Here is a 23,754-nt window from a genome sequence, read left to right as displayed (position 1 = left end):
TTATTATTTGCGTTATGTCGTAGTTGCCTGCGAAACATTTTCTCAGATTGCGTGTACTCACGAAGCTCACGAACACGAATTCGAAGGTACATGGATATCGTGCGAATTACGAAAAGCAATCGAGAAGGATATTTCGTGACAGGGGTTAGTGAGATTTGGCAATATAACATCACTCGTACGAAACCGGTACGCGACAAGGGGGTCTATTACGGAATACATCAATACATTTCTACAATTAAAGCAAGAGAAGCTAGCGGATTGCCGAGCAACTGTGTCGATAACGTTGCTAAAAGAGCGTTACATCCGTGAGTATGAGGAAGTAGAAGGAATCGTTCTTGAATAAAAGATACATTGCACACAATTCCGGTTTACGCTCGGTGGCTGAAATTATGCTTGAATTCTTTTTGGGGTAAATTTGGTCAACGTGCAAACTTGCCGAATACCGTGATTGTCAAAACACAAGAACGATTAATGAGTTTGCTCACTAGCCCTCAACATGAAATAACCGATATATTGCTGTAAACGATGAGGTGATATATGTTATATGTTTTCGACTACGAGAAGAGGCGATCGTACCTTCGCCTCTTACTAATGTTATAATAGCGGCTTACACGACGGCTCCAGCGCGATTAAACTTGTATGATTATTAGATCAAAAATTAGACAAGCGCGTTTTATATTACGACACGGATTCCTGTTATTATGTAAGTCGCGGAATCCGCTGAATAGACCGCATAGGGTATTTTTTTAGGGACCTGACTGGAATTAACTCGCTAGCTACGGACGGTAGTTTACAACTCGAGTCCGTTCGTATCCGTGTCAAAATTTACCATATGTGGTCCTACAAACCCGAATGACTGCACACGCGAAGTTTTGCAGTAAAGGCTAACCTTGAATTTTTGAAAACTCGCGTTTAGTTAATTTTAATAGTATTAAAGATTTATGTGTTGCGTAAGAAAGAGAAAAGAATAAGAAAAGAAGAGAACGGGAAGAGAAAGCCTCGGAGAACAGTTGGAAGAGGCGATTCCTGGTACATCGATAAATCTTCCGTTTTAAACATTCCGGAACCGCATTTTCCATCACGATTACTAACGCGTGCCGAAACAAAAATATGCAAGCCGTTTTATTACAGACGAAGATTTATCAAAAATCGATATGCTCTTCCTTACGGTTTATGTACCACAATGACCTTGTCTCTCCTCTTTCATCACACTCTTCTATCGTTGCGGAGAATACGCGTTGGCGTTTTCCGCCACTTGCATAGAAATCATTTATATAAAAGTGTAAATATTGTAAAAGTAAAATGTAAATTCGCAAATAATTATAAATATTCGACTTTAACTAATATTTTATAAATCGGAGTTTTAAAATACCCGTAGTTTTAATTTTATTTTTATATAGAAGGATAATGAATAGTTTAACTAAGTAGAAGATGTAGAATATTAGTAATAGACATAAATACTTTGTAAATATAAATACAAAATTTATATTTTTAAAAAATATTGTTTCAGTAATAATTTATATGATTTTACTAAAAAAATATTGGTTTCCCCATCCTAGTTTAATAATAATAATTAACCTGTTTAAGCGATCAATTTGTTATTTAGGTGAAATATATAAAATTTTAACAAAAATTTTATATAATTTTTTTTGTCTGAAAACTTTAACATAAAAAAATATTTAATTTTTAAAATTCTTGATGAGCGCCGGGTTGCGCACCCTACCTCGCTGCCAAAGCGCTACGTTGCGCTGCCCACAATCAGCTTTTAAATCAAATGTTCTCGTTGGTGTGTATGTCTTGCGATAGCGGACGTATGTGAGTTCGGCATGAATATATTTGAATATATAAAAATTGTACGTAAACAAGAAGTTTTTAAAAATTAAATATTTTTATGTTAAAGTTTTTCAGACAAAAAAAATTATATTAAAAATTTTTGTTAAAAAATTTAATATTTCACTAAATAAAAATGATTTCGCTTAAAAGGTTAATTATTATTATTAAAACTAGGATGGGGAAACAATATTTTTATTAAAATATATAAATTTTATTACTGAACAATATTTTTTATTAAAAATATAAATTTTTGTATTTATATTTACAAAGTATTTTTTTCTTATTACTAATATCTACATCTTCTAACTTTAGTTAAACTATTCCTTATCCTTTCTAATATAAAAATAAAATTAAAACTACGGGTATTTTAAAACTCCGATTTATAAAATATAGTATAAAGTATAATATTTTATAATATTTGATGAATTACATTTTACTTTTACAATATTTACACTTTTATATAATATTTGCATTTCTATGCAAGTGGCGGAAACGCACGCGTATCTCCGCAAAGATAGAAGAGTGTGAAGAGGAGAGCAATGTCATTGTTTAAGTAAATAACCGTAAGGAAGAGAATATCGATTTTTGATAAATCTTCGTTTTAATAACACAGGCTTGCATATTTTTGTTTCGTCACGCGTTATTATATCGTGAAATGCGGTTCGCCGAATGGCTTTAAAACGAAGATTTATCGATGTCCCAGGAATCGCCTCTTCAACCTGTTCTCCGAGCGCTTTCTCTTCCCGTTCCTCTTCTTCTTCTTCTTCTTCTTCTCTTTCTTTACGCAACAATAAATCTTTAATACTATTAAAATTAACTAAACGCGAGTTTTCAAAATTCAAGGTTATGCCCTTTACTTTGCAAACTTCGCGTGTGAGTCCTTCGGGTGTACGGACCACATATGCGTAAAATTTCGGACCACCGGATACGAACGACTCGATGTAACTACCTTGTCCGTAGCTAGCGAGTTCATCCGTCATGTCGCCTAAAAAATTACCCGTATGCGGTTCGTATTCCTGCGGATCTCCGCGACTTACATAAATACAGGAATCCGTGTCGTAATATAAAACGCGCTTGTCTAATTTTTCTAAATAATCATACAATTTTAATCGCGCTTGAGCCGTCGTGTAAGCCGCTATTATAACATTAGTAAGAGGCGAAGGTACGATCGCCTCTTCTCGTAGTCGAAACAAAACATATATCACCTCATCGTTTACAGGCAATATATCGGTTATTTCATGTTGAGGGCTAGTGAGCAAACTCATTAATCGTTCTTGTGTTTTGACAATCACGGTATTCGGCAAGTTTGCACGTTGACCAAATTTACCCCAAAAAGAATTTAAGCATAATTTAGCCACCGAGCGTAAACCGGAATTGTGTGCAATGTTATTTTTTTCAAGAACGATTCCTTCTACTTCCTCATACTCACGGATGTAACGCTCTTTAGCAACGTTATCGACACAGTTGCTCGGCCATCCGCTAGCTTCTTGCTTTAATTAGAAATGTATTGATGTATTCCGTAAATAGACCCCCTTGTCGCGTACCGGTTTCGTAACGAGTGATGTTATATTGCCAAATCTCACTAACCCCTGTCACGAAATATCCTTTCTCGATTGCTTTTCGTAATTCGCACGATATCCATGTACCTTCGAATTCGCGTTCGTGAGCTTCGTGAGTACACGCAATCTGAGAAAATGTTTCGCAGCAACTACGACATAACGCAAATAATAATTTACCCTGCACGCGATAGGGTAATACAGGATGAAAGAGATCGCGGGGAGGAAGTACTTTACATCGCACGACCCCCTCGACTGAATCGAAATTATATCCCGGTGATAATCCGATTAATTCCTCGCATTCCTCACCTACGTATATTGTCGGATGACCGATCGGAAAATCACCGGTCTTCAACACAAACGGATACAGAGAACATACATCCACGTAACGTATCTTTTCCGTACCCGTGATCTCGTATCGCGTTACGATATTTCCTGTGCATCCGCCGTAAAATGAGTCTCGGGGATCGAGCGGTTTGACGTCTATCATTTGATGTCGATGTGGATATTCGCGCATCTCGACATTTTCATTCATCTCGCGATCAAAGTCGCATTCCCATTTCTCAATCACCCTATATCCGCGCTTACGAAGACGAAATGTCGTTGCAACGGTGTGTTCGTAGCGTGAATCACATGTATCTGTACGATCTGTCGAAAGCAGTCTATCGCGATTTACCCGAAAACATCTTGGACAACCATGCCAAAAACAACCGTGAAACTGTAATACGTAATATTGCGTTACGTTATTTTCTACCGACTCGTAGTATCCATCGACTAGCGTACCATCGCGTAATCGATATTCTCGAGCGCGACCGCCATGGATAATATGATGAGCGAGCTCCCGCTCTTTCCATATCAACCATTGCAGGGCTTTACGCGAGTGAATATTCGCATGTCTGTATCCCCCCATTGGAATGATACCGATCTCTTTTTCGCGTAAAAAGTTTTTTCTAAATACTCGCATACACGTTGAGGCGATGGTTGTGCATTCCTCGAATGGACACACGTTTCCACGCTCTAAGAATATTTTTCTAAAAGCCATACACGCTCGTCTAAGGATATCTACATCGTTACGACAATAAAGTAATATTTCACGTTGAAAATCAAACACATAGTTCGCGCGCGTCATCTCGGAGTGCCACGCGAGAAATTTTTCGCGTTCTTTCATCTGCATAGAATCGGGTGAATAATATTGAACACCGGGTAACGCTCCGACATAAAACTGATTATCGATAGTATTGAATAAATGTGGAAAAATGCCTTTATTCGTACCTTCTGTCAGTCCAATAGCTTTAGGTAATTCGGATAAACGCATCGGCATGTAATTGATACTATCGATAAATTTCGTATGACCTAGCGTTAATACAACTATTTTCGTACCGTTTAAAATGACTCGAGGCTCTAAGACATGTTTTTCCACGATATATTTCAAAATAAATTGCGCGTCGAATGATTTCGCGTTATGCGCGATGCAAATTATTTGTTTAAAATATTTTGTCGGCCGCGTTACGAAATCTACAAATTCCTGCACAGGGTTGCGACAAAATATAAATTCGCGAATACCACACCTGCGACATCGCACCGACATTTCATCTATTTCTGCACACTCCTCGCAAATTTGTTGAGCGACGCAGAGCGTAGGTACGTGAATTTTTACATTTGTGCTACCTTGGAGCGTTTCGTCTTGCCTCGTCTCAAAGTCATAAAACACGAATGCGACCCGGCTTTCTACGCGTTCGCGAGTCTGATTAATCGAACCTTCGGCGTCATCGTCGTCGTCGTCGTCGTTTCTCCGCTGTTGTTGTTCGCTATTTCCATACGCGTGTTCGGAAGTGCTCGGATCGGGACGATTATCGCCATGCCGACGAAGGGGAAGCATGTAACAAAGATGATTCAAAGGTTGAAGAGAACGACACGTAGCGCAATAAGCCGTGTCGCATTCGTGTTGATTATTTCTTTGAATCAAACGTCCGCAATCTTCGCAAAATCGTATAGTTTCACAAACACTCCGACGTGATTTACCATCGTATGATTTTACCGCGCGATGACGCTCCAAGCAGGCATGATTGAAAAATTCACGTCTACAATTATCGCACCTAGTACGATCCGCGAATGATTGCTCGCACGGCGGCTCTCCGTTACATCGCGGACATTTATTAGAGCATCGATGCTCTCTCACATCGGAGCGGTAACTTAAATTACACGGGATACAATATCCCCGCCCGCCTGCTGCTGCATTTAAATTTAAAATTACATCGAAATGTTTATTATTTAAACTGTATAATAGATTTAGACGAGTTTTTATTTCCCGCTGCAAAGTGGTTAGAAATGTGTTTCCATCGAATAGCGGATTACCCCCTCGACCAAAAGTATCGTCGTTATATATTATTATCGCGACATTTTCGCTCGCGAGATATTGCTGAAAACGCTCGATTTCATCAATTCCACACCCTTCCTCCGGAATCGTGACACCGGCATTCCTCGTAAGTTGCAACGCAAACTCGCGCTGTAACACCGAGTTTTGTCTTCTCACCGCATTCCATTTCGCGTGTAACTCTCCCGTGCGTAAATTTCCACGCTCGTTAAAAATTAGAGCCGATACAAGTGCGCGAGGAAGACATAAATTATCGGTATTGGAAATTGTTAAAATCGAGCGTTTAGCAATAACATCGTGCGTAATCCTGTTACGGCCGCGACCGATGGGAGGGGTGACTTTAAAAATCCGAATGTTAAATTCTTGCGCTATATCGTGTCCTCCGCAACTTTGCGCTAACGAGCTTACGAGTTCCCAAATATTTTCGTAAGTCAAATCTCTCAAAGGTCGGAACGATATACCTGCGGGGCCGCGGGTTAAACTTGCGGAATCGAAAGATATACCGACGTAATCCCTCGGTTCGCACGAATGCAACGCGTACTCGTGAAGTTCGCGAAACGCATTTTCTAACCACTCATACACGTTTGCTCCTTCGGGTATCGGACGAATACGGAAACTAATTTCCCGTCCTTCTACACCAAAAGTTCTAAAGCGACGCACGTTTTCCGCCAACATTATTAAATATCTAAAATTACCATCAGGCTCTTGATTCGCTATTTCTTCCTCCGCTTCTTCTTCTTCTTCCTCTTGTCCACTAGCAGCCTCTAAATGTCGCTCTTCGTCGGAAGTTTCCTCAGCGGAGCGGGTTTGGGAATCTTCTTGTTGTATTCTGACGTTCCTTCCCCCACCACTCTGCACTGTGAGAAATAAAAATTATATTAACAAAATAAAATATTTAATAAAATATTACTCTCTTACGTTTGAATTTTTATTAATAATGTGAAAATGTTGTTATTAATAATAATTATGTTAAGTTCACTTACGTTTTAATATTCTTTTACCGGGGTATTTGTATCACGCTGCGAAGGTTAATACACCGGTGAATATGAAATTTCGGGCGCGATGTTAGGAGAGAAAGAAATTCCTAATAAAATTTCATTTTAATTAAAATAAACAAAAAATTTAAACGTAGGAGAAGATTAAGTATAAAATATGAAAACAAAGTGATAAATATAAGGCCAACTTATCGAGCTGAATATTCGAGATGTTCAGTCAACTACCATTTATTACATGTATAAATTATAAAACTACAGTCATTATATTAAAACTAACGCAAATTACAATCATTCTATAAACGTTTCGACCGCACGCGGTCTTCTTCAGTATAATTATTGAAATATAAATTCTTACAATTCACATAATATCGAAATTTAATTATAGTTATTCAGAATCAAGAGTTTTTGAGCAATTAACGCGTGTTTCAATCCGTCCTGTCCAACAATGTTCGCCTCGATATGATCCCTGATTTTGTTCAGATTTCGGATAGTTTCATCGTTAATATGCGAGAAATTAACCCGTTCCGTAGGCGCTGCGATTAATAAACAATTACCAATCAACGTATGTCCAAATTATAATATGTATCCCCTACAATTGGTAGTATGCTTACCTATCATCGTTCTTCTTGACAATTTTGCTACTTATTAACAGTTATTAAGGATGACACATAACAAACCAACAATACAGAAAGACAGCTCATTTTAAACTCTACTTGATCGGAGAGCGTGCGTGTTTATATATGATCTAATATCTATGTTTTACTCGTTAATGTCCTATTTGTCCTATTATTATTTCTTGTTCGCTAATATATCTAAAATATCAAAATACGACTCGCTAAGTAACTCAGTATCTTTGTTTAAATTTAGTCCATTTTTTTGTTCCTTGATATGTAGCATCTCAGAAATGAGTCTTTTATAATAATTATTTTCGTTGTCCATGATCTTAACATTGTCCCAATTAAAAGTATGATGTTCATTTATTATGTGTTCAGAAATTACTGAATGTTTCGTTGAGTCCAATCTAATATTATTTTTATGTTCTTTCATTCGCGTCTGCAATTGCCTCTTTGTTTGGCCTACATAAGATGCATTACAATTATTGCAACTGATCTTATAAACCACATTCGAATTGCATGGATGTTTAGTTTTATCTTTCTGCGCTTTAATAATATTATCCAGTTTGTTGAGACATCTATACCCTACCATACAATTTTTATTTTTTACCGAGGAAACAATCATTTCTGAGATCCCATCTATATACGGAATGACAAAGAATTTTTTATTGACCGAGTCATTTCCTATACTTTTTGTTCTTTCTATGTTGGCCTGTCTCTCTATAATGCTCCCCTTAGATATGATGTGTTCTATCCGATGATTAATTTTGTTAAAAATCAGATCAAGAGGGTAACCATTGCTTCTGAGTATATTAATAATTAACTCCAAATTTTTATTAAAAAATAGTGGATGTGATAGCAATAGACATCTGTCTACAAGGTTATATATTATTCCTATTTTGTGGCATAGTGGGTGGTTTGAATAAAATGATAACGTCCTTCCTGAGAAGGTTTCTTTTTGATACCAGTCTATATATATTTTGTTATTAATAATTTTAAGTGATAAATCTAAGAAATTCAAGCTATGGTTAACCTCTTGTTCGACCGTGAATTTAAGTCTTTCATGATAGTTGTTAAAATTATTCACAATCTGAGTCATATTAGTCATAGAGGTGGCCACTATTATGTCATCCACATAACGAAAATAAAACAAACATTCCAAATTCAACGCTTTGAGAACTGTATCCTCAAGATCTTGCATAACCAGGTCTGCAATAATTGGTGATAACGGTGACCCCATAGGGGTCCCAAACGTCTGTTTATAAATTATGTCATCAAATGTAAAATATGTAGAAGTCAATATGAATTTTATACCCCCCAAAAATTCGTTTTTCGGTATTTTAGTATTTATTCCAATGTGATCCCATCTATCGTTAATACCGTCAATCGCAAGATCCAGAGGAACGTTCGTAAACAAAGACACCACATCCAAGGAAAACATCCTATCATTCTCATCAATCTTTTTACCAGACAATATGCTGTACAAATCAAAACTATTATTAAAATATGAAATTATTACCTTCCTCACCCATCGCCCCGCTATTTTCTTCTTCTTCTTCCTCTTTTACAGAAAACGTGGCGTTGTTATTTTCATCTTCCACTTCTTCTTCATCTCCCGTTTGTTCTTCTCGATCTTCCGACTCTTCTTCTTCATCTTCCGTTTGCTCTATTTCTTCTTCTTCCAACTCTTCATCTTCCTCTTCCTCCTCCTCCTCCTCCACTTCCTCCTCCAGCTCCTCTTCATCTTCCGAAATCGTGTTTATTTCCTCGTCGATTTCCTCCCCCAGTTCTCGCTCCTCTACGACCACGTTTTCATTCGCCGTGTCATCTAATATTCATCGGTCATATATTATTAGTATTTCACATAATTAAAAAATCTTTTGTGTTGATATATAGCACTGTAGTATTTTTCTTACTTACTTTCAAGCGGAGTAAATATGGCCGCCTCATCGAACGGACTTACTTCGCGAACCCGCACCTCTTCCGCGTCGTTATCACTTTCGGCTAAATCAATAACCGGATGTTCCAGCTCCGGCGTTAACACGATGCGTGCACGGCCTGGAACGTATATTATTTTTATTAAAAAATTTCCTGTTTAATATAATGTTTTCTAGCAGCGCGATATAATTTATGATGTTAAAAACTTACGCGAAGGTCCGGGCTCCGGCGAAGAATCCGCTCGTCGTCTTCTATTTAACCTTAATCTAAGTGATACGGGGCGATTCTCTAGTACGCGCAACCGGTTTCCTGTAACGCGTGCAACAGGGCGTACGAAAGCTAAAGTTTTAGCGATTTAAATAAATAATTGGGGTAGTTTTAATTAATTTTTATTTATAATTAAGTGTAAAAAAAAAAAAATAAAAACTTACCATTATTATCTTCTCTCCGGAGAACTCGATGAAAATGTAGGAGGAAATATTCTATGTGACCTGCTGCGTCGTTTTCTTTCTCACCACCAAAATAGTATCGCGACTCGATCACCTCTCCCGCGATAATCACTAATTCGCGAAAAACACTAAAATGTCCTAGTCGGAATAATACCGCTAGCACAGCGTTGGGACATTCCCCCGCGAATTTTCCAAAAATATTGAAGCATTTGTCTTCACTCGCGCATGTTAATTCATATATATGCTTGGAAAAATTTTTTCTGCATAAACTCTGCGCTAGTGATAGACAAATTTCAATTACTTTTTTCAAACTCATTATTTGAAATTTAATAGTACACTTGCGTCGAATACGTGAGTACGCGAGAGACGAAATTCAAAAATGTAGCTAGCTAACTTAACTCCGAGAGCCGTATTTATACGTTTATGGAAATCAAAATGGGGGATTTTCAGGTAACTTTTTCGATTTATTTTATCTTTTTTATCTTTTTTCTCATAGACGTGTATTCTTACCCATGTTTTATATATATATATATATGGTAATCTTTACTTAGATACAGAAAATATTTAATCTAGGGCGATATTTACTTAATTACGAAAAGTTTATAGAAATCAAGATGAGGAATTTTCAGGTATCTTTTCTCGATTTTATTTTATCTTTTTTTATCTTTTTTTTTTATCTTTTTTTTCTCATAGCCGTGTATTTTTACCCATGTTTTATATATATATGGTAATATTTACTTAGATACAAAAAATATTTAATCTAGGACGTTATTTACTTAGTTACAAAAAGTTTATAGAAATCAAGATGAGGAATTTTCAGGTATCTTTTCTCGATAGCGATAGGAATTTTATATTTTCTCTGAAGTCAGATTTAAAATTATATCATTTATATTGCTTAAAAAATTCCCCTTCCACATTAATAATTATATCGTTTATATTGTTTAAAAAATTCCCCTCCCACATAATTTTTATTATACTACGCATGCATTTTCTCCCTATCGCTTTATTGTTTAAAAAATTCCCCTTCCACATTAAAAATTATATTATTTATATTGTTTAAAAAATCCCTTCCTCATAATTTTTATTTATCTACGCATACATTTTCTCCCTACCACTTTTCTATTTTATCTTCCTTCTTATAAATTTTCTTGAAAATCTTCGCTCACTCGTCTTTCATCGTCCGGACTTTCAAGTTCGTTAGTAAAAAAATTTGTTAGTAAAAAGTTCTCGATTTTTCGATTTTTCCGTGTCTTTGATTATTATATCTTTGATTTTCTACGCGGTAGCAACTACCATGAACAATCTTAAGAAAATCGAGCAACAACCACGTATGTTGCTGTCAACAACATACGGATTGAATTCATCCTACACGAAGAAAATTCAAGTGGGTCTTATGACGGAAGACAACGTCGAACTGGATTTTCTGCCTGTTGTTAAATTAACATCTCACGGAGCTGTAGGGATTTGCTTCGACATGGAATCGTGGCAAAAATTTCAAGAAAACATGAAAACGATGTCGAGCTACTTAAACGGTGATAAAATTAATTTGAGCTCGATCATCTTTAACAAGATAATTGTAAATTTCACTACCGCATATGGTGCTAGAGCCATACTAATAACATATCGTGAAAACGAGCATTCTTCCGAGACTGTGGAGGATACGAACGAAAACGGACCGAAGGCGAAGAAACGTAAAACTTACAACATTGCGATAGTCATGCAGAGAACGACTTTTCAAGGTGTAGAAAATATAGTTGATTGTGTGAACGCTAATTTAAATCGTCTAAATTTTATTTCAACTAATGTCAACGAATGTGCTCGATATTTAATTAACGAAATACAGTTAAATCTTCCTGTCAACGGTAGCATTAATAACAGTATCGTGAAACTCACGATCAGAGGTAATAGTAAGGAAATAGAACGTAATGTACGTACCCAATTGAAAGATTTAACATTTCTCGATGTATACTTTGAGATAACATTTTTAGAAATAATTTCACTTTATTTCGAACAAATTGTACATACAATTATATCAAAACGTAAATTTTAATAATTATTCGACGAATATTTTCTTGAAATGTTTGTGAATAATTTTATTCTGTAAAAATATTTTAAATATAAATCATATTTGTACTTTTAAAACCATTGTTCAATTTTCTTTCACTTCCTCTTTCCAGAAATTTCCTCAACATCCATGTTTCTGTTTACCTTCATTAAGCAACGAGTTATTTTAAAATAAAATTTTATCCGACATCTTTTCAACAATAAGCATTCTTTCTAATCTACGATGATGCATTATTTTTTTATCGTGACACGAGTCGGAATGCTCGCCAGTACAAATATTTGCGTGTTCTTTTTTTATTACCCTACGGCATTGTCAGTTACTACCTGCCACCGATCCCCGGTCGACCGCATGACGCTTTTCTTGGTCAAAATGTTTTTACCCCACCCCGTCTAATATCGACCATTTGATTCGACGAGCTATCCTTGCCATACGTATACCCTAACTGTTTTTACCCCACCCCGTCTAATATCGACCATTTGATTCGACGAGCTATCCTTGCCATACGTATACCCGTACCCCCATACCGTACCCTACGCAACTTTAGCTTAAATACCTCATCTAATCCTTAGACTTAGTAAGATCTCGTTTAGCTCAACATACTAGGACCCTGCTCGGAAACACGAAGGCCCCAGGTTCAAATCCAGAGGAAATCAGAAAAAATAAAAAAAAAAAAAATTCTCATCCCCACCTTTCGGGGCCAGTCGCCATTTTTTTTCCCCAACACCCTCTCCCCCTACACCCACACTCGGAAAAACCAGACGCCGGTGGTGGGGGAAAGATAAGATAAGACTCGGCGCCAGACGGGTCGGTGGTGGGGGTTTGTTATGACGGGCCATAGTGCCCACTATACTACTGTTATCTTATTATTTTTTTTGTTTTTTCGGTAATTTTATTTTTTTTGTTATTATTGTTTTATTTCTATATGTTTTTATTTTTTTTTATTTTTGTAATTTTTGTGTTATGTGCTCGCGACTTCGTGTATTTGAGTTAGTTAGTTTTAGTTAGTTTAAAGCCAAAATCTATATTTCACTTAAAACAAAATCTAAATATAGAATCAGAATCTAAATATGGAATAAATGTCTTTTAGCATTAAAATTTTTAATATTTATTATTATAAGGAAATTTAAACATAGAATGGTGATTAAGTTTGTAAATTGTAGTTAGTTAATGTTACTACAATCTATAATTTTATACGACGATTCTTTTTAGTTAAGAATTTATTAATTAAAATGTCATCATCGACATGTAGTTCCCGGTAAATGCTCATTAAGGCGAGACCAGTAAGTCTCGTTTGTCCAGTACTATTTCTTAAATAATTTTTTAATCTCTTTAATGTTGAGAAGCTGCGTTCAACTGTTGCTGTAGAAATGGCTAAAGTTGCTAATATTTGCAATAGTATGTGCAAATTAGGAAAAAAATTAATGTCACAGTGTCGCAATGCTTCAATGGCTGTAAAAGGAACAATTTTTTTTTCTTCTTGACTTTTACGCCATTTTGTTTGTCACATTTCCTACTCGCTCTGTATAACAGCTTCATTATTGAGAAGATCCTGTTGGTAAAATTCAAATACGGATTTCAAATCGACAAGTGCCATTTTTTTCGTCTTCTTTACAAGTATTGATGGAATCAAATTCTGTAATCCTGTAATGTGATCTCTATGTGTGACAAAACGATCGTTTAGTGACTGCAACAAATACTCTACAAAAGGAATAAAAGTAACTCGCCTATAATATTCTTCAGTTGAGTCAGAAGGAACATTTCGACGATGTCGTTGAGTACCCGCAAGTCGTGGCATAGACGGTTCAACTCCAAATAAAGCAGTTGTTGTGCAAACTTTTGAATAAATTGTAAAAAATTCATCTTCCGCATGCTCACGGATCTCAGAGATGGTCGTCGTGATTATTTCGAGTAATGCTAGAGCACTGCACAAATCAATATCGACCGATTGCAAATTTTTTGTCAATGCATGAGTTAAGCTTAGCATACGTTGTGCAACAAAAAGAGCAATTAGAAAAGAAAAATTACACAGTGAATGATGCAGTTGCTGGGCTTTTCCGGAATCCGCTCCTTTAGCTTCAATTAAATCCTCAAGAGCCTGAATCGTTTCAGTGATAGACTCACAGAATAGTTACACAGCGTCGTGCCTTTCCACCCATCTAGTTTCACAGTACTTCTTCAAATTAGTTGACGCCGAATCTGAGCTTTCTAATTTGCGTGATAAAATCGCAGTTCGACGAGCTGATACACGAAAAAATGTACAAACTTCAGAGATAACACCAAACGCATTTCGTACCGAATCAACATTACAAGCATCACTTAGACATAAATTTAGACAATGTGAAACACAATGGGTATAAACTGCTTTAGGAAACTCTTTTTGAATAACTGCCTGCACGCCGTTAAAGACACCTCTCATTGCAGCAGCTCCATCGTACCCTTGTGACCACAAAGGTTTTGCAAGTCTAAACCAAGATTCTGCAATTGATCTTTAATAGTTTTCGCTAATCCAGCTCCAGTTACATCGCAGACAGGAACAAATGCAAGAAAATCTTCACGTACAACATACAATTCCAAGTCTACGTAACGAATGCACAAAGAGAATTGTTCAATGCGACTAATGTCCGTAGTTACATCTGCGAGAACAGTAAAGAACCGCGACTTAGTAGCTCGTTTAACGATTTGTAAAGTAATTTCAAAGCCAATCAGTTGTATAATTTCATTTTGTATGTCTGGGCTGGTATACATAGCATTGTGATTTGAATTTAACAAATGTTCTTTTAGTATCTCATCACCGCTTTGAACGCGAAATCTTAATAGAGCACGAAAATTGCCATCGTTGTGTGTTGGTTCTTTTAAAATTACACGGCCACTGTCAATATGTCCTCTAAGAGCTAATTCTTGTCGACCGCAAAATTTGAGTGTCTGAATAATTATTTTTAACTTCTTTATGTTTTCTTCGATTTCTTTCTTTTTATTTTTATTAATTTGCGAACATACGTCCAGAATTTTCGAATCAAAAACCGATAAAAAACTTTCTGCTGAAATACACGCATCTTTGTGGTAATTGTGTTTGGCGTGGTTGGCAAAACTCAGTTATGCGCATTGTAACTATTGTTTGAGGGATCCTCGACAACTTGTTTTAAGTCGTCAATGTCTTGTGAGATAACATCAGTAATCATTTCAGTTTTTCTTTTGTACGTTTCTTTTCCCGCTGATCTTCTATTATCTTCGTTTTCCGATGATGTGGTTTGGTATTTAGCCGGTTTTTTAGCATTCCTTTTTAAACGGTCCATTTTTTAACTAAAAATAGTACATACAAATATTAATTGTTAAAGAAAAGTACATATAACTAAAGTTGAGAAAATTAAATGTTATCTTTTTTTATGTATTTGGAGAATATTTGCTATTTCTAATATTGCACTGTTAATATAAAACTATCTTAAAATGGTTTTCAATGAACATCAGCTGTGCAATTCAAGATCGTGAATCGCAGTGTTGTGCGTGGTAATGAGTGCGAGTGTTTATAAAAAAATACAGTCAACGATTTAACGCAGAACAAAGAATAGAAAGTATATTTTCCACAAGATATGTACATATCAAGAGACACGGTAGTGTCTCGCGACCAGTTAAGGGCGTAGCGGAGACACCGTGTATCTTAACGCGAGTCGGACATTTGAGTCTTTATAATATTTCGAATCCTCAATAATGGCTAAAGCAATCGAGTTTATACTAGACCTAATCGATAGATTGAGTTCGAATTATATAATAAAAGTGTATTTATTTCTGCTCTACGTGATTTGCAAGCAGAGATATATAAATGCAAAGTCGAAATATGAAAAATTTCTATTAAGAAACGTCCCCGTCATCATTATTATCATCATCGACCACGCATACATAGTAGTATCGTGTTACACGTATTCACACGTATACAACACATGCGCACACATATATCACACGTACACAACACATGCAAGATGCATGTAGTGGTAATTTTGTCCATCTCGCACGTTTTACAACAGATGGCGATAGTGGCGCTCCGCCATATCGGCAGCGTGCGGGGTTATGTTGGCTAACTCTCTCTCTCTCTCTCTCTCTCTCTCTCTCTCTCTCCCTCCCTCCCTCCCTCCCTCTCCCTCTCCCTCTCCCTCTTCCTCTCTCTCTCTCTCTCTCTCTCTCTCTCTCTCTCTCTCTCTCTCTCTCTGGGAGCACTGCTAAATAATATTCTAACAATATTAAAATTAAATTGTTACTTTTAAACTCATTACAGTTAAAATATGTTTTGTGTTTAAATTAATTAATGTTACTTTAAGGTGCATTGTAATTTTGAAACTTAGCAGCGCGCCCAGTTTTTTTAACTAAAATTTTTTTATTTCTTTTTCACATGGCGCATGGACTTGGCATCTTGTTTATCTTTTTTTTTAAAAGATAAGTTTTTTTATGGTACGATTCTACATTTGCAAATTTAAATTTTTACTGATTCATTATACGACTCTATATATGTCTGCAACTTTAATTTTCCACTGGTACAAGTTTCTACTTTCACTTGGCGCATTTTTTTTTTATTTCATTACTTTTGTTACGATTGTACATGGGTTTATAATCGATAATTTTTCATACAATTCTATTGTACATGGGTTTGCAATGTAGGATTCTACATAAGTTTGCAATGGATAATTTTTAATACAATTCTACATGGGTTTGCAATGGTTAATTTTTCATAGGATTCTACATGAGTTTGCAATGGTTAATTTTTCATAGGATTCTACATAGGTTTGCAATGGGTACGATTCTACATGGGTTTGCAATGGTTAATTTTGCCTAGGATTCTACATGGGTTTGCAATGATTAATTTTTCATAGGATTCTACATGGGTTTGCAATAGGATAGGATTCTACATGGGTTTGCAATGGATAATTTTTGTTAATGGCGTGCCCTTAACTGGTCGCCTTTTTTTACCTTTTTTTAAAGGTGAGTTTTTAGTCATACAGAACGGCGGCGGCAATTCCGATCGCGGTGCGAAAAAACGCGGTAATTAATTACAGCGGCGAAACTTTTATTTTTACTCAATTTAATCTTATTAGACGTAACTACAATTCCAAAAAACCTGCCAAATTTTAAAAGATATTAATTTTAAAAACAATGATTTTGTACTAATATTCTGTTCAAAATATTAAAAACATGAAATATAAAAAGAGAAACAATTTGAATAATATAGAGAAATTAATGTTATTTAATATAAAATTTTGTAAAATTATTTTTTAACAGTTTTATTTATTTTATGATTAAATGATATATTTATATATTATATGTAATTGCATTCTTTTATTTTATATAAAGAGTAACTCACACAATAAAAAACATTTATGTATTTTAAGTAATTAAAAGAATTCCTGTACAAAATTAAATACTTGCTAGGATTAAGAAATAACCGATATGCACAACTGGAAAATATTATATAATGATAAATATATGCATTTTATTTAAATACATTAAAAAAAAGCATTTAAAATAAGTATGCAGTAAATTTTACTCATTATGTATAATAGCAGCAATTATATATTTTTCACTTTGAGGGTGATTTTCTTCATCACTACTGTTCTCTATAGATGTGCAATCCCAAAAAGGCATTTTGTAACATTTTATACGAACTTCATTAATACGAATAAAAGAAACATCATTACTCATTGAGGAACATTTAAAAATTTGCAAAGCTGAAGATGTAATACCGACATCATAAAATTTGTCTATATCTAAAAAATTTTTTACTGCCAGGTAATATAAATTTTCTGTCATAAATATATTAATAACGATGCAAACAGATCCATTATGCAAAATACAACAGTTATGACGTATGTCTAAAGTAAGTAAGATTTCATTAAATCTGATCTTACGATACTGAACACAATTTGAAGTAAGATTACATGGAAGAGGACCTGCATTATGCTTCATAGATGCATGAATAGAAGACTCTGTCTTATGCGGTTTAGTTGTGCCATGATTTTTTATCTCTGCAAATCTATTAGACATTTGTTGGAGAGGCAGACCAGGTTTTCCTACAATATTTTCTAAAAATTTTCATATTATTTTCATATGGGAATGCAGAAAATGTATCAAGAGGACCTAATTGTTGCACATCATTGGCAAGGTGAAGAAGACCATGAATATTATACGAATAAAATGTTGGACCATAAAAATTGACGCATCTATCCACAAATTTTTTTAATGCAAGATCTGCAAAATTTAAATAAGTCTTTGACAATGATGGAGAAACTAAAATCTTAATGGCAGCATGTAAGAATAAAAAATGCATGTACATATGTTTATCAAAAATACCATAGGTTACTACTGGACCTGTATACAGAAGAAATTGACGAAATTCCGTGGCTTTAAATTTTGTGCACATATTAAGTGATTTGGGACGCCTTGCAAAATCGGATGGACAATATGCTGCAAGTGTTTCTAACCGTGAAGATATAATTGAGATAGATCTTGCAGGTAACTTTGAAAACTGTGAGTACTTCCCGCATACCCAAGCAGATAACAATTTTTTCATAACTCCAAGACAAACCAAATGCATATAATCAAAAGGCACTTGCGAAACCATTCCTATAGGTAACATTGATAGTGGACTTGTACCATCTTTATGATGATCTTCATCTAAACCTCTTACATATTCCTCATCAGTCCGCAAGGAATGATCAATACCACAGAAAATGTAACGCCCTTTACATCGTATTTCAGAAATTTTACATTTAGAACATGGTTGACAAGATACGTGACTTTTATGATTAAAAATAAAAGCACGAGCTGGTGCATCAGCTATAAAACACCTAAGACGTATAGGTAATTTGTTTCCTTTAATAATTATCCCTTCATTTGCCAATATTTTTTTAATATCTACAATAAATTTCTCAAAAAATAAATTTGGATTGTATGGTTTTGCACAGGGTTGGGAAAGTTACTTTATAAAAGTAATTAGTTACAGTTACAGTTTTTTTCATTAAAAAGTAACTAGTTACAGTTAAAAGTTACCAATCCTGAAAAGTAACGCGTTACAGTTACAGTTACTTAAAAAGTAACGAGTCGTTACTTTGTAGTTACTTTCTTGCGTTGAAAATAAAATATCAGATCTATACTTAATAAAAGAAATTTAAAGGTAAAAGAATGAAATCATATACATATAAATATGTTCTCTAAATACATTTTTATTATATATAGTTATTTATTATAATTATACATTATTACTTATTAAAAGAATTAAAATTATAAAAGTCTTTAACGTTTCGAGAGCATTATAGAGTTTCTATTTATATTGTATATACACATAGTATATAATGAAGCTATAATGATCTCTTTCTTTTCACAAATTAATTTTTTCATCATTCCGAGAATATTTACTTCTTATGTGAAAATCTTATATTTTGCCGATATCGAAATGCCGCAAGTCGATTTATAAAGCATCAAAACGAGATCACAAGAAAACTGAAATCGTTATCGTGGTCCCAGATTTTTAGGCTGACCTAGGACGACAGATATGAGAGATATATCTAGCTACAGACGTTATAATATCGATATTGAGAAATCGGAAAATCGTAGCCCCGGCGAAATATTTAAGTAACTACACTAGAAAACAGCTCTTTCTTTGTTTAGTATCCTTCTTTTATATTGTCTCGTCAAAGTAAACAGAAACGCACAATATTTTACGTTGCTTTGGATTATTGAGATTACCTACAAAATCTCATAATAAATTTAACTCCCTTAATTATATCCTCTTTTAAATAACTTCCTTTTTTCTCATGCTTTATAATTTTATACGCCTACGTCATTTAATATCAGATAGCCTTAGTAAAAAGAATTGCAGATTTTCTAAATAAACTAAAATAAAATTATAATGTATTTTTTCTAATTCATAAAAATTACAGCTTTCTTTACAAATTCCATTCATATAAAAGCAATACAATTTCATACGTGCTTTTTTTAGCATTTTATATGAAAATTATTTACTCATTCAAACTTTAAATTTTTACGATCATTTTTTAATATATACAGGGTGTCCCAAAGCACCCTTAACAACGCTCGTGAGGTGATAGAGGAGATCAAGATGAACAAAAAAGTCTTATACCATTTTGCGATATTTGCAATTATAAGCGAAATATTTAATGTTAAATTCAGGCAAATAAGAGCCCGCTAAGGGCTCTTATTTAACTTTAAATAACTTAATTCGTTATAACGGGTACACTGGGCCGTGTTATAGTTTGAGCGGCTCGAGCGCTTTCCTTAGCGGGCTCTTATTTGCCTGACTTTAACATTAAATATTTCGCTTATAATTGCAAATATCGCAAAATAGTATAAGACTTTTTTGTTCATCTCTATCTCCTCTATCACCTCACGAGTGTTGTTAAGGGTGCTTTGGGACACCCTGTATAAATTCATATCTTGACACTTTTTTTTATTATAATTCTTGTTAACATAAATTGATACAAGGATCTGTTTTTGTTCCTGAACTGCTGCACTAGTTCAGAGGTTATCTTTTTTGCTCGACATTGGAAAGAAAAGGACAACCTCTGAACTAGTGCAGCAGTTCAGGAACAAAAAACAGACCCAATATGTTATAATTTATTAACGATTTAATATTTAAAATTTTAATAAAAATTTTTATTAATTTTTAAGAGGATTTGATACTCAATTGTGTCATCGTTGAGATGTGCTCTTTGAGGCGTTAATACTAAACCACCAACGCTAAACATTCGTTCCACAGATGCACTGCTCGGAAGTGCCGTATTATATTTAATAAAAAGTTTTTTAATTGTAATGTAATCTTTTAATATATTAACATTGCAATTACTTGATTTCAAGAATCGGTACAGTTCTTCTTGTGTAGACTCGACTTCTTTTGTTTGCTGGTCAAAAGCAAAAAAGTCATCGTTGTTGAGATTTTCATCGTTTGGAGAACTCTCAGTGGAACGAATTCCTAATAGGTCTTCTAAATAAGTTTTAGCGAGTTTTTTTTCTTCTCCATGTATCCAATTTAATTTAAATTTGCGTTGCAAACAACTTGCAATAATAAGTTCTTTTTTTTCAAACAATGAGGAAAATCTAAAATTATACAGTCAGAAGTCAGAATCAATGAATATTGTTTTTTAAAAATAATAAATAACATGTTCATTAAAATAACAAATTACTTTTTATTTAAACCTTGTTGAAGAGCTGCGATTAATGATTGGCAATGCGTAATTTCATTTTTATTAAGTTTCTCTAATTTTTCTTTTAATGTTTTTAAGATCGGTAATAAGTATCCCATATACATCCCTTTCTCGCTTTGCAATATATCTAAAGATTGTGCTAAAGGTTTCATTACCTAAACGAAATAAAACGAGAAAAAGATACACGTTATTAGTTATTAAATACATATTACAATCTTTATATATACATATTTATATATTTATGTTTCATATTAACAACTTATAAATTTATCTAAATACCTGACAATATTCTTCTATGAATTTCATTTCATTTTCAGTCAATCTTTGCAAATTACAATGATCAAGGCATTGATTGATTTGGTCGGGATCATTTTTTAAAAATGTTGTTAGTTGCATTACAGAATCAAAAGTAGAGTTCCATCTACCAAAATAAAAAAAGATGAAGGTATATTAGAAACTTATAATTTGAAAAAATATTTATATATACCTGTACTCATATGCAGAATTAAATGAAAACATGATTAAAATTAAAAAACAGTAAATATGCAATTTATTTAGTTATAAAATTGAAGACAATTGTAATGTTTTTTACTATTGTGTCGAGAGAATATCTATGGAAAAATAATATTGATATACATATAAGCCACTGCGTGACTTGTACATAAACATTGCGAATATTATTTTTAGACACTGATAAAAATCATTAGGTACATCTATTATCATTCTAAGATCAAATAAGTTTCATATTTACAATCTAACGCAATAATAAATTTTTTTACCTGGTAATAACAGGAGTTTTTAAATAGACACCTAAAATTTCTTTTATTTTGTCAGATATTTGTGTAGATTGATTTTGTTTACTCCATTATTTGGTTAATTTAGCAAATGTCAATCTGTATAGTTTTTTATATGAAACATCATTGTCTAGAGCTTTCTCGGAATCTTTTACAGCGACAAGATTTAAACTGTGACTCACACATCTATGATGTGATGGAAGAATAAGCGAATCTTCTGCATCCATATCTTCTATATCATCTTTAATTAAAAGGTCACTTAAATCGTGAAATTCTATAGCAGTAGATGTTTCATCTTCGTCCTCGTCTTTTACAAAATTCCTAAAAAATATTTAAAAATTTTACTCTCATGAATTATATTAAAATATTTTATATGTCAATTATGTTTTGTTAATTATATTTTTTATTTTTATTATACTTTAATTATATATATGCTATTATACCTTAATTTTAATTGTTTTAGTTAATTTTTTGTATTATATGTAATAAGATAAAAGGAGTATGTAAGCGAGATGAAGAATGCCACATTCGTTTGAATATCCAAAATTAAAATATAAAATGTAAAAAATATACACAATATACTTTGAAACAAACTCTTACTTGAAAAGCTTTAACAAAGTTGGATCCACTATCGGTAGTTATATAACACACTTTATTTTGGATATGATACTCGAAAAAGACTGAGTTAATTGCTCGAGCTAAAACATCGTATGTATGTCTGCCTTTCATCCTACGGCAAGCCAATGCAGCTGATTCTCTCTCGAAAGTTACGGGATTCACCCAATGAATAGTTATGCCTAAATAACTCCTATAAATTTAGATTTTAATTTATAAAATTTGAAAAAATTACAATAAAAAAATATAAATATAAAGTAATATTACTAGCCTTTTTGTTTTGCTCCACAAATCTGCGGTAGTTGCAACTACTTCTACTTCTGTCAATTTTTTTTCAAGAGCAGTCTTCATTTTATGATATGTTTCACAAATTTTGTTTCCACAGGACGTAACAAAAGAATATTATATTATTTTTATAATAAATATCCATAAGGGAATGAATATCTGTTATCGATAAATCTACGTTTCACCAATACTAGTGCGCATATTTTCGTCTCGTCTTGTGTTACAATTTCATGAAACGCAGTATGGCGAATGGCGTTAAAACGCAGATTTATCGTTGTCTCATTTTTTTTGTTATCTTCGTTTTTTCGTGTTTTTTTCTCGCGCTAATAGTAATTTTTTAATACTATTAAAATTAACACACCGCGAGTTCTCGTAATTGAGAGGTATACTTTTAACTTTACAAGTTTCGTGTATAGCTCTGTCGGGTGTTCGTAATGTAGGCGTAAAATTTTGGGCCACCGGACACGAATTCTTCGATGTAACTATCACGACCGTAGCTCTCAAGTTGATCGGTAATATTGCCTAGAAAATTACCAGTGCGCGGTTCATATTTATTTGGTTCACCAGTGCTCACATAAATGCATGAATCGGTATCGTAATATAATACACGACGATCTAAATGCTCCAGATATTTATACAATTTTAGTCGCGCCTGTGCAGTCGTGTATGCGGCTATCACGACATTGGTTATTGGTGAGGATACGACAGCCTCATGTCGCAATCGCCACGAAACATACATTACCTCGTCGTTTACAGGTGATTTATCAGTTATCTCGTGCTCGGGACTTGTTAGTGTTAGAGGGACATGTTTGTCGTACTCGGTGATTTCCGTCGCTATTCGGAAGAATCCGGCAGATAAGAAGACATGCGTGCGCACTTTGCGTTTATTATATACTCTCGCAGTCGTAGATCTTGGTCGATTAAGATAAGACACTCTTACTAAATAAAAGTTATTATTAACAGAAAATATTTTTGTTGATCCTTGTAACAGGTTATGGGCCTAGGACCCTTTACCTGCAACGTAAATTGTCTG

The 23,754-nt window shown here is 34.0% G+C and overlaps 3 protein-coding genes and 1 pseudogene across 3 annotated transcripts; 1 reads left to right on the top strand and 3 right to left on the bottom strand.

The window, feature by feature from the left end:
• Nucleotides 1-12: 12 nt before the first annotated feature.
• LOC146723180 (uncharacterized) lies at nucleotides 13-8,904 on the bottom strand. Its single transcript, XM_085482956.1, has 5 exons — nucleotides 8,892-8,904; nucleotides 3,627-6,620; nucleotides 3,480-3,541; nucleotides 2,691-3,323; nucleotides 13-27 (listed from the first exon to the last, which is right to left on the bottom strand). Exons 1-5 carry the CDS (start codon nucleotides 8,902-8,904, stop codon nucleotides 13-15), a joined length of 3,717 nt encoding a protein of 1,238 aa, XP_085339082.1.
• A 2,093-nt stretch (nucleotides 8,905-10,997) lies between these two features.
• On the top strand, nucleotides 10,998-11,815 carry LOC146723179 (uncharacterized). The gene has a single exon (XM_085482963.1). It carries the CDS (start codon nucleotides 11,054-11,056, stop codon nucleotides 11,807-11,809), a length of 756 nt encoding a protein of 251 aa, XP_085339089.1. The 5' UTR covers nucleotides 10,998-11,053; the 3' UTR covers nucleotides 11,810-11,815.
• Nucleotides 11,816-14,236: 2,421 nt separating this feature from the next.
• LOC146723178 (uncharacterized) lies at nucleotides 14,237-19,117 on the bottom strand. Its single transcript, XM_085482955.1, is given in 4 exon segments — nucleotides 14,237-14,400; nucleotides 17,662-17,869; nucleotides 17,871-18,721; nucleotides 19,105-19,117. Coding segments are annotated over 4 exon segments (1,236 nt in total).
• A 1,885-nt stretch (nucleotides 19,118-21,002) lies between these two features.
• Nucleotides 21,003-22,811, bottom strand: LOC146723177 (uncharacterized; annotated as a pseudogene).
• Nucleotides 22,812-23,754: the final 943 nt, after the last annotated feature.

This window comes from Nylanderia fulva, unplaced genomic scaffold (assembly GCF_048542155.1).
Source record: "Nylanderia fulva isolate GAGA-0341 unplaced genomic scaffold, ASM4854215v1 Scaffold222, whole genome shotgun sequence".
Taxonomy (NCBI): Eukaryota; Metazoa; Arthropoda; class Insecta; order Hymenoptera; family Formicidae; genus Nylanderia; species Nylanderia fulva.
The sequence above is the reverse complement of the archived record's forward strand: the minus strand, read 5'-3'. Positions and strand labels throughout refer to the sequence as shown.